The sequence below is a fragment of the Cibotium barometz genome, chromosome 18 (assembly GCF_041138505.1).
Source record: "Cibotium barometz isolate CiBa-2024 chromosome 18, ASM4113850v1, whole genome shotgun sequence".
Lineage (NCBI taxonomy): Eukaryota > Viridiplantae > Streptophyta > Polypodiopsida > Cyatheales > Cibotiaceae > Cibotium > Cibotium barometz.
This window is the reverse complement of record NC_141063.1, coordinates 59,669,066-59,680,921: the sequence shown is the minus strand read 5'-3', so window position 1 is coordinate 59,680,921 and position 11,856 is coordinate 59,669,066. Positions and strand designations below refer to the sequence as shown.

Sequence of the window (11,856 nt, the reverse complement as noted above, 5' to 3'; positions counted from 1 at the left end):
TTTTTATGGTTAGAAGGTTCTAATTTGATCTTGAAAAAGAGAAAACGTTTAATGTAGAAAATGACTTTGCCTTTGCTTTGAGTGAGTTAATAGCAAGAGGGTGGTCCTAGGTAGGTTATACAACTACGTAAAGGGGAGGTTGTAGCATGATCGCGCCCGTTGGATGTGTAATACTGCATGTACTACACATGAAATTGGAGGAGGGAGGAATTAGTGTTACAAGGGGCTATCTGGCGCTCTGTAAAGGGTTGGTGTTATGTAGACCTCAAATCCGTTTAGATATCGAAATTTGTTCTCTTTCAATACGTGAGGGAAACTTTTCTTTTGAATGAAAGATTGATTGGTCATTCCACAGCCTAGATCTCTTTAATAATTATCAGAGAGACGAGAGGAGGAAGAGGGGGCGTGCGTTTGTTCAAAGAAAGCAAAGGTTGGTTGGTTGCCTGGTCAAAATGGCAAGTAACGATGGAGACGCATCCTTGGAGAGTGATTGGAAATAAAGGACAAAGCATCTAGTGCGAACGCAACAATCACAACAGTTGGCCACAGCTAGTAGTGTCGAGGGGATTTTGGACTGATCTTTTTGATGAATAATGAGGAGGAGGAGGAGGAGGTAAAACCATTAGAGTGTTCGATATGGCTTAGGTGGGAGTCCCATTCCAACACACCAAGTTCCTCTCACTAATTGACATCACAACAACAACAACAACAGAACACAAGCAGATAATTCATCGTTGTCTTGCACCGTCATCTCTCTTTAAAAAAACAAACCAACGGAGAGACTCTAGATTACATGCTTATGTACCAATGAGTCGAAGGGTTTTATCAAATTCGAATAGACTAGCCAGCCTGTGCACAGGGAGAGAAAATATATATATATATATATATATATATATATATATATATATATATATATATATATATATATATAGGGTCTCCATCTTCGACAATTAGCTGATTTGCTTTTTGATTTTCGACATGGAGTCCTTCTCCTTCTCGTTGCAGCGGTTGTTGGTAATTTATACGTTCTTCTGTCAAAGGAGCTTGCTTGTGAAGTTATGCATAACCTCCGTGGTCTTTGCCGGCGGTGCATGCGCCACTCGCGAGCGCTCCTTGCTCCAAACTGTGGAGCCTCCCCCCCTCATTTACCTTTCAACCCAACAAGGAGCAGGTGGGCGACCTCAGCTAATCAATTTTTATTCAAATCCAATCATCGTCATAATTAGTAAACTTGTTAGCACTTATCAATCGTGTTTTATATTGGACATGTAGTAGGATGATGCATGCATAATTAAAAGATCAGATCATTGCTTTAGTCGACAAGCGGTCGAGCTTGCTTTTTTATCCAAGCGAAATTGCATGCGATGGTTCTCGATTTGCATCACAGTCCCTTAATCACGCAGCAAAAAGCTGCAAGTATACAGTAGTAATTAGAGCGCAGTCATGATCGGCTGTTCTTCTGCATGCAATTTGCTTGGTGACCTAAAATTCATATATATCGGCTGTTGTGCAGTTTGCTTGGACGGTAGCTCGCCAGCTTACAGCCTCGATCCAGGCAGCGGCTCGGGCCAAAATAGCTGGATTGTGCATTTAGAGGTGAGATTCACGATAAGCTAGCTAGCCGCTAATCAGTGTGATCAAATTAGTACGTCGACAACATCGATGATGCTTATAATAGCTGACCGGTATGATTAATGCATGCAATCAACGCTCAATCGGATTGATTAATGTTAATCAGGGAGGAGGGTGGTGCGGCAGCACAGACGACTGCCTGCAGCGAAGCACCACAAGCTTGGGATCCTCCAAGTACATGACTGCCTTTGGTTTCGGAGGATTCTTAAGCAATTCAGCCTCCGCTAATCCTGGTTTAATCTCCAACTTAAATCTAATTGCGGTATTCTTACCCTAAAGATTGGGACGATAAAAAGAACCAACTGTTTTTTCTTGTTTTCAGATTTTTACAATTGGAATAGAGCGTACGTGAGGTACTGCGATGGAGGGTCCTTCGCTGGAAATGCGGACTCGGGCGTGCAGGTTACTGGGTCGGACGGCCAGGTCTGTTTCACACCGTGACTGACGTTTTAGGAGACGAGATCACGTAAAGTGAGACTCTCACGGGCTCGATTAGTAGTCAAAACCTAGTAAGACGTAGCATTGCCAAAACCTTTTTGTGCAACAACAACGAACCCTCGAGCGTGGGAACCCACCTAATGATTTCTCTTTGTGGTGGCCTCATTTTGGAAATCTTACTAAGCCCTCACCTTCCTTTCATTGTAGACAACCACTCTTTACTTCCGAGGACAACAAATTTGGGAGGCCGTCATTGATGATCTACTTGGAAAAGGCTTGGCAAGTGCAGAAAGGGTAAGAAGTGTGCTCAAAAGCTTTCCATGGATCATCAAATTTTGTTGTTTAGAAGGCCATAATGCCTTACAAAGTTACACATGGGTTGACTTGCTCATGATATGGTGCATATAGGCCATCTTATCTGGAGACTCTGCTGGAAGCTTAGCAACATTTTTTCACTGCAACAGATTTCGAGATAGATTATCATCACAAACCGATGTCAAATGCCTTTGTGATGGAGGATTTTTCATGGACATGTATTGTGCTACCTTCACCCCTTTGCAACCTTACGCACGCATGTCCAACCATCGTTACAACATGCATGAGGCATTCATTAATCAAGGTTTCAAAGATTGGATGCCTTTATATTAAATATGAAGCCCTAAAAAAGGACCTATGATTACCTTACTATTCTTTCATAGATCTGTATTATGAACCGTCCACCTTTGCACCTTACACAAGGTGTCTGATCCCATGTTTACACCATGTAGAAGGCACACATTTATCAAGGTTAACTTACTATTTTTTTATAGATTGGATGCCTTTATATTAAATATGAAACCATAAACAAGGACCTATGATTAACTTACTATTTTCTCATAGATCTATATTATGAACCCTCCACCTTTGCACCTCACGCAAGGTGTCCAATCCAATGTTTACACCATGCATAAGGCACAAATTTATCAAGGTTAAATTAAAGTTGTAGGTCACTAATCAATATTTAGGATTGAGATTAAAGCACACATTTATCAAGGTTAAAATAAAGTTGTAGGCATTTATATATTAAGATCACTAAGTGTTGATTAGGAGGATTGACTTCAAAATTTTCAACTGAATTTCTCCACCCAACCCTTGTGTAATACATGCAGACCAAATATTGCGGGAGTTTATTCATTCAGGGAATCTTTTCAATACGTTGTGACATTGCATGTGAGAAAAAAGTTTGTCAAGTTACTTTTGGCATATGTTATGAGCTAGTAAAAATTTACGGACAAACAAGGTGAGTCCTTTACGTGTTATTCATGAACTTTTTTTTTTTGCATTGTAGCAAATCACCCTTTTACCCGGAGGATGTACTTCACAAATGTCACTTGGCCAGGTACTACTAGGATAAAATCACATTCTCACATGAATATATGAATGTCTCATACAAGAATTCATTTTCTTCTTTTAACAACGTTATGTGGTCCTAACATTTAAACTTGTGTGCTTTTGAGTAGTGCTTCTTTCCAGAATATAACTTAGGGTACATTAATGTTCCACTCTTTATCGTGCAATCAGCTTATGATAGCTTTCAGGTAAAGTTCGTACATGGTTAACGATTTATGAGTAATGCTTGAGCTTGCAAAGAAATAACAAGTTGCTCAATCTTGTTATTGTGTTAATTGACAGGTAAAATATATCTTAGCTTCACCTTCATCATACTCAGATGGATCTTGGGATGCTTGTAGGCAAGATCTATCAACATGTTCTACTTCACAGTTATCCATTGTAGAAGGTAGCTTAAAACTTTTTTTGATGTTTTGTATTATATTTTTTAATATCAATATTTTTACTATTATAAAAAATTGTTAAAAAATAAAATGTTGCATGAAAATATCCACAACATGAGAAACATGCCATAGTCTTAGGTGAACCCTTTAATAAAATATTGGCATGTTCTCAAATTTAGATTTAGAATATTGATTCCTGATTTCTAGAATTTAAGAGTTGCCTTTTAAATGCTCTTCTTGTTAAATCAAAATCCTCAAGTGACCTTTAAGGTTTTCCAAGCATTGTAGATCAATTGCGTGGGAAGCTATTGGAGGCCCTTCATCCATTAGTAGGATCCCAAAGTTGGGGCATGCATGTGGTGTCATGTTACTATCATACAGAAGCTGAGGATGATAATATATGGAATGGCGTAACACAAGTTAATGGCATGGTATGGTCCCCTTTACCTACTCATTCTTTTCCTTGGTTTTTGATACAATTGTGCTATGTTATTTAGTTGTTTCTACATATTAAGATAGGATTTTTGAGTTCAATAAAAATCATCATATTCTTTCTTACATGGATTCTTGCTACTTGTTAAGTTCCCCCCAACCCCCCCCCCCCAAAAAAAACAAGAAAAGAAAAGAAATAAATAAACAAAAATGAGAACACTTTTTGTGATACAAAGGCTATCTCATTTTCACTCTTGCGGGGCATAAAAACCTTATAATAAGAAGCCTTTAATCTAGGCCTTAGCTTTCAATAATTTATAAAAATAACCAACATTGTGATATTAACAACAAAATGGCTCACGTCTTAAAGAATGTTTCCATCATATCTTTTATAGCATTATTCACCACCCCCATTTTGAAGTTGATAGTGTCTAACCCCATGTGAAAATTTGTGAACATTAATTATATCAAGCATTCTTTGAAATGATTTGCATAAACATCCACCAATACATTCTCCATTTTTGGACCTCATGCCCACTTTTACATCTAGTAAACATACCATATTGCACTTCATATAGATTATCACACATGCAAAACATCTCCTTATGGAGAATAGAACCCTACAAAGTATCAACCTATAATGATAGAATTTAACTGTACCATATTGCACTTCATATAGATTATCACACATATAAAATATCTCCTTATAGAAAATAGAAGCCTACAAAGTATTAAACTATGATAGAATTTAACTACCACTTTAATCTCACTAGTTCTTAAAGTGTTTTCTTCCTCTCTTGAATCTCCAACAACTTTTGTCTCTAATTTTCAATATTCGAAGAATATTCAGTTTAAATATTTACAAAAACTTGTTTGGATTATGAACTAATTTGAACGTAGTACATTTGGCACTAATAGAGGCATGGACCTACATTTGAAATGTTAATAAAACAAACCTAGTATACATTACGATTTAAAGAGAGACAATGGGATCATCTAGTTTTATAAAAAAGGGGAACTTATTATTACCAAATTATCCCCTTTCACAAAGAATTAACATATTTATTACATGAACGTGTGTGTGTGTGTGTGTGTGTGTGAGAGAGAGAGAGAGAGAGAGAGAGAGAGAGAGAGAGAGAGAGAGAGAGAGAGAGAGAGAGAGAGAGAGAGAGATTATAAATTGGTTTAACATATTACTAATGACACACATATAACATTGAATTTGAAATTTTAAATATAAAAGCGTGGTATGCATTGCAAACAAGGTGACAATGAGATCAAATAATAAGAGGATCTTGTTATTTTCAAATAAGCATTTTTCACAAAGAATTATAATGGGTGTACGTGCATGCATGTGTGCGTGCATGTGTGTGTGCTTGTATGTGTGTGTGCATGCATGCCTACGTGCATGTTGTGTGTGTGTGTGTCCCCCTTCCCCCTTACATCCACAAAGGTAAGAAGCTCCTTCCTATCATGATAGGTCTAAGTATGAAAAGGGTCCTAAAAATTAAAAGCTCAAAATTCAACATATGTAATGCAAGCATATTCTTATACTTGCATCCATCACCACCCCAAATTATAGTTGGGAAAACTAACACCTTTTTATATGGTAAGATGCATGAAGTATCCTCCTTCAATGGGGTGGTAGTTACACTTTGCATCCTTATCTCAACCGTAGCAATAAAACTATTGAGGAAAAATAGATGATCCATTGGCAACAAGGAAAATTCAAAGAAGGAAGGAAGACATATGAGAGGAAGACATGCTTTGTTCACATAATATCACAAGAGTTTATGAGACCATGGTTACACATTAATGGTGCAACAAACCATGCATAGTGGCATGTAAGAAAGTCAAACAAAAATCCAAACATAGTCATAGTGATCTTAAAAACCAAGAATTGTATTTTTTATTAGTACACTTAATACAAACTAAGGCCATAAATAAATCCCAGAATATTAAAGTAGCGTTGTAGCTCAAGATATCAATTGAGCTACTTGCAAAAATTGTTTGAATATACGAATGCATGGAAGTTGTCGGGAACCTTATAAAGCAATTAAAATGAACTTGCTTGCTTACAATAAAACTAGCCAGGATAAGAACTAAGGCCATAAATAAATCCCAGAATATTAAAGTAGCGTTGTAGCTCAAGATATCAATTGAGCTACTTGCAAAAATTGTTTGAATATACGAATGCATGGAAGTTGTCGGGAACCTTATAAAGCAATTAAAATGAACTTGCTTGCTTACAATAAAACTAGCCAGGATAAGAAAATTGTTCATAACAAAAATTTTATGGAGACTTAAAATTGTTCTTTAGATTACCATAAAAAATGGTTATGTTATTGCTTTATCAAAAAATGTTACCAAGAAAGGGCATGTAGTGTACTGGCTGAGTGTTTACTTGTAGGCATGCAAAATTGCCATATTTGATTATGTTGTCAAAGTCTTGGCAAAAGCTTACTTAGCATCATAAATGTTTTGAACACTAGTCCTAACACTTTAAGTTGCACAAGACAAGTTTGGGTGTTGAACATGAGATAAGTATGTTATTGAATATACGTAGAAACCACCAAGCCAAGATTTTTTAAAATCTTAAATTGGTGGGATGTATAACTAGCTTGCTGCCTGACTTTAATGCATGCTGTGCATATATTGTCGCTCTTACTAGGTCACCTTTTGTATAATTTTGCACATGGTGAAACTTTGGACTCCTCCTTTCCTTAGTGAAGAAAACATAAAAGCTACATTAGATTTGTTTCCTCCATTTCCCCCATTCTCTCTCTCTCTCTCTCCCCCATATTTATAAGACCTATTTTTCCTTCTCTCTCCCAATCTCTCTTTAAAAATAATAAACAAGACGGTATAATAATCAAGATATCACATACATAAAAGTTTAATAAATTAGTGTGTATAAATAGTGACTTCATGTAGTGTGTATAAATAGTGACTACATGTAGTGAATTACGCATCGTCATAGCAATGTAATGTAATACTTAAAAAAAATGAAAATGAGAAGGGTAAGAGCATTTTCTGCCTCGTCGATCGACGACTAAATTTGCAAAGGTAGAAAGTACATACAATGCCCGACCCACCATTCTCTTTGAACTTCCCCTAGATTACACAGAGTCTTTGTGTAGATGAGGCAGCACCCAACGGCAGTGGGCAGTCCATCATCATGATGTGCCACCATCATCAGAGATGTCAAAGTTCGAGACTCGTTAGCGACTATCTTAGTTTTTGGCTTTCGGTCTGCTTAGGGAGGACAAATGTCGTATATATATAATAGTTGAACTTTGTACCAAGTGGTAGTGGTGGGCCTACCGGAGGTTAGAATATGCCTCCGCCATTCAGCATCAGTGTGTACGCCTAGCAGTGTGCTGCACCACTCCTTTTTTCCATGTAAGACCAAACAGTGTAAATATAAGGACAACTCGTTTATACCAATCCTTTTTTTGCCGTTACTTTGTAGGGATCAATGTACATTTGCGGACTATTTACAATAGATAGTGGGAGATAGGCATTGGCTTTTTGGCAGTTTAGATGAAAGTTTAAGAGAATAGATAAAATTTTTGAGCCCTTGTGTGTGTGTGTGTGTGAGAGAGAGAGAGAGAGAGAGAGAGAGAGAGAATGCTCCCAAGAGAACAATCGTTGAATTAGTCATGCTCTTGACATATATTGTAAGACGATAAATCTTATCTTGATCTTTTTGTGTAATTTTGCATGCATACTATTTTTTGAAGATATTCTTTAGTTGAGGTAATGTGAGTCGTTAAACAAAACATAAGTTTCTCTCAATCATTTTGGATGGTTCATATGGGCTAATGTTTACACTTTGTTTCTATTGACTTTCTCTCAATCATTTTTTTGATGGTTCATATGGGCTAATGTTTACACTTTGTTTCTATTGACGTAGAATCTTGCTCAAGCATTCCATTCATGGTACTTTGGAGGTAACCTTGTTCAAGATATTGATTGTGCATACCCATGCAATCCAACATGTGTAAGCGCATCATCTTGATAATCTATCAGTGTAGATAATCTATTTTTTTAAACATTCTTTACCCAGTTTCGATGCCAAAAATATATGCATGAAAATGAGTGAATGTAACACCATTCCCATGTGCAAGTGTCTTGAAAGGATGATCTAAGTTACTCTCTTCCATTTCATTATCCTTGCAAACCTCTAATTTTCCACAAAGTAAAATGTATGCCTCAAGTAAGTCCACTTTGCAATGTAACCAATAATATACTTTCCTTTTGAGAAGTGTAAACTTTATTAAAGATGATGTTTACATGGTTGGAAAGTATCATAAATCATTTGAAGAAAAAACATGGCTATTACATATTGTGGTGGTTGGATTACTATTTTGCTTATTTTTAAAAGTGTACTTCTTTTACATGTCACAACAAATTTTAAGTAGATATGATAGCTTGTCCATCTACACAAGGAGGATACCACCCAAGAGATGCTCACCATTTAATCTCGAAAATTGCACAATCATCCATGACTGCTATGTATGGGGAGTCCAAGATGGCCTCCCCTTTTTACATGGGGATTCTAACTTGTCTATGTTATGGTGGTCCAAGCTTGCCTCCCCTTTTTACATGGCCCCACAATCTTCTTCCACCCTTTTGGCTGCACCACTCCCCCTTGCCTTGTGCATAAGCAATCTCCCCCCCCTCCCTATTGAGATTCAAGCTTGATGTCAGCATGTGTCAGCTGTGCTATGTGCTGGCATGTTAGGTAGCAGCATGTGTGAGACATAAATGACCGCATCCAGCTGGTCATAGTGTGTGGACATTAGCTAGGGTTAGCTGTGTGTGGACACAACACATAGTGTGAGTTGTGTATTATGGATTATGGCTTTATGCATTGTGTGAGAAGGGAGATGGCTTCCCTCTATGGTTAGGGTTTACAATATGCATTAGGGTTTGCTCCTGTGTGTGTGTGTCTCCTCTCCCTTTACCTGTTTTTCATCATGGTATCAGAGCCTGGTGCTCTCTATTAGGGTTTATGAGTGAGTGAGAGAAGAGGGAGAAGAAGATGTGAAGAAAAGCTGTGAAGCTTGGAGCACACCGATTTCTATCAGATTTGAGAGCTTGGCCTACCGGGTAAGGACTACTAAACACCCTTGAGCTTGGCCTACCGGGTAAGGACTACTAAACACCCTTGAGCGGATTATAGGTGATTCAAGCACAAACAAGGCAAATTAAGGTTGCCCAAAGCAAAAGAAAATTCTGGTTTTTTGCAAGCTTTCCATTGGAGCTTGGAAGCGGTGATGTATTGTGAAAATAAATGCAATCTGATAAAGAAACATGTATCTGGTAAATGGGAATGTATTGGCAACTCATGTGCAAGCCCTACAATGAATTTGGAGCAAGTATGATGCATTTGAGTGATTGAAAAATTACTATTTTTGAAGCTCTCACAAAACAGAGAAAAGAGGTCCATTTTTGATGAAATTAAACCTAGTTTTTTTTGGTAAAAATCAGACAACTGATGGGTTACACACATGCCTTGGAGTATTAGGTAACTACACATGCTATCAATTGACACTACAATCAACCCAAACTCCCTCAGGAGCAGGCGGCATAGCCTGATATGCAGAAACAGAGTACCTTTTCACCTATTTGCTAAGTGGAGGCCACAAATCAAGTGTTGTGTTTGATAAATTCTCAAATTGGCTTAGCAATTGTGTGGTACATACACTTGAGAAGGAAGCTACATGTGTTGGAGCAATTATGCCTTATGGAGCTAGAAATGAGCTGATTAAACAGGCTGTCTACTGTGATTAGTGAAACAGAGTGTGATTAATCGGCTAATTACTCTCTCATCTTAAACAATTGGTCTAATTCCTTTTACATGGAGTTAGTGGACATCATTGCTAAGCTAATGAATGCCTGGTCTCTCAATTTGGACAAGCATTGAAGAAATTAGAGCAATTCTACTATAGGTTTTACTGGTTTTTCTCAAAACAGAGAAGGGGGTGTGACAAAATTGGTATGTACACACCTTGGTTGGTGTTGATATGCAACATTGAGCTTGTTTAGGTGTCAATGCAAGTTATCCACACTTGATTGAACCACTACATTGCAATTTGAAGCCTTGGAAAGCGCGACAAAACAGGGTTCCTTGGATTGCGTATGCTAGTTCATTTTGGATGCAATCAGTTTGATTTTCTACATCAAAAGTGAAGTTTGTTGAGTACTTTGGAGTATCTGGAACACTTATTAGAGTGTGGTTGAGCTAAGAAAGGCTCGTTTACAGATTTGGACGTGTGGGAAAGATGCATTTGCATTGAGCAAATATGTCAGACAACCCAATACAAATTGTGGGTGAAAAGTTGGATAGGAAGAACTTCCAGGCATGGAAGTACAAGATCAAAAGCTTTCTGAAGGGAAAAGGTTTTTGGAATCTTATTACAGGTGCGGAGCCAGAGCTGGAACTACCTCGACAACCTACATAGCAACAGGTTATAGCTCATAAGCAATAGTCAGAAGAGCATATAAAGTTTTGCATTACCTGTCTATATGTATCTCGGATGCTATACTCATACATATACATGATGCTGAGAATCCCAAGGATGCATGGGATACATTGGTAAAGCTGTTTGATATACGGACACTAGTGCTGCAAGTCTCAGTTGCGACAACAGATTCATAATGTGAAACAGAAAGGAAGGAGCATCCATGATTATGTACAAGAGATAAAGAAGTATGCAGATGCATTGGCAACAATCAATGCCCCCATGCCTGATGATGATTTGGTAGACATTACCTTGCGTGGTCTTGGCAAGGAGTATAAGTCTTTTGATACATCCATCTCGGTTCGGAGTACAGGTTTACCAGATTTTGATGAGTTGGTTTCACTCTTGCTTGTTGAGAAAATCAAACTCAGTGACTCCTTTCATGATGCATCTACTAGCCATGATGATAATGGCAGAAATCAGGCTTTCTATTCACAAAGGGGATTTAGAGGTAGGGGGAGATTTGCATCACGTGGCCGTGGTAATGATCGTGGATGGTAGGATAGGTCACCACAACAGAATTTTCAGCCTACATATGGTGCTAGAGGTGGTCGTGGATATACACCTCAGAGAGGCAGAGGTAATCCTCATGGGAGAGGACGTTGGTAAGGGCCAACAAACATCTATGCAAAATGTGGAATGCCATTACTGTGGGAAATTTGGTCATATGGCACGTGATTGTTTCTGCAAACAAAATGATTTGAGAGGGGGTAGAGCACAACATGGTGGACATTATGCACAACATGGAGGAAATTATGCATCAAGCAGTAATGAAGGCAGTGCAAATCACTTGTTTGCCACCATGAAACATGTTGTGGGATCTATGATGTCGAATAGTGAAAATGATGACACTTGGTATATGGACTCTAGAGCATCAAACCATATGACTTATCATGGTGAATGGTTTGAGCATATGAAGCCTATGGATGTGAAAGGCTATGTGGAGATAGGAGATGATACTCAACATGCTATCACATATGTTGGAAGTGTACCATTGCCATTATACACAATGGTGAAACAAAGGCAAATGTCTTGTATGTGCCTTTTATTAC

At 37.9% G+C, this 11,856-nt stretch overlaps 1 protein-coding gene across 1 annotated transcript; it reads left to right on the top strand.

Annotated features, from left to right (window-relative positions):
* The first annotated feature begins 785 nt into the window (after positions 1-785).
* Positions 786-8,358, top strand: LOC147629547 (pectin acetylesterase 8-like). Its single transcript, XM_086812823.1, has 12 exons — positions 786-1,171; positions 1,514-1,596; positions 1,739-1,865; positions 1,955-2,055; positions 2,278-2,364; positions 2,479-2,603; positions 3,219-3,279; positions 3,398-3,448; positions 3,570-3,647; positions 3,742-3,847; positions 4,131-4,273; positions 8,191-8,358. Exons 1-12 carry the CDS (start codon positions 979-981, stop codon positions 8,293-8,295), a joined length of 1,260 nt encoding a protein of 419 aa, XP_086668949.1. The 5' UTR covers positions 786-978; the 3' UTR covers positions 8,296-8,358.
* Positions 8,359-11,856: the final 3,498 nt, after the last annotated feature.

Coding starts and splice junctions, on each gene's coding strand:
- LOC147629547 (XM_086812823.1), top strand. CDS start 979: ATGGAGTCCTTCTCCTTCTCGTTGCAGCGGTTGTTGGTAATTTATACG. Junction 2,604..3,218: donor GGAGGATTTTTCATGGACAT/GTATTGTGCTAC, acceptor TAATACATGCAG/ACCAAATATTGCGGGAGTTT. Junction 3,848..4,130: donor ACAGTTATCCATTGTAGAAG/GTAGCTTAAAAC, acceptor CAAGCATTGTAG/ATCAATTGCGTGGGAAGCTA.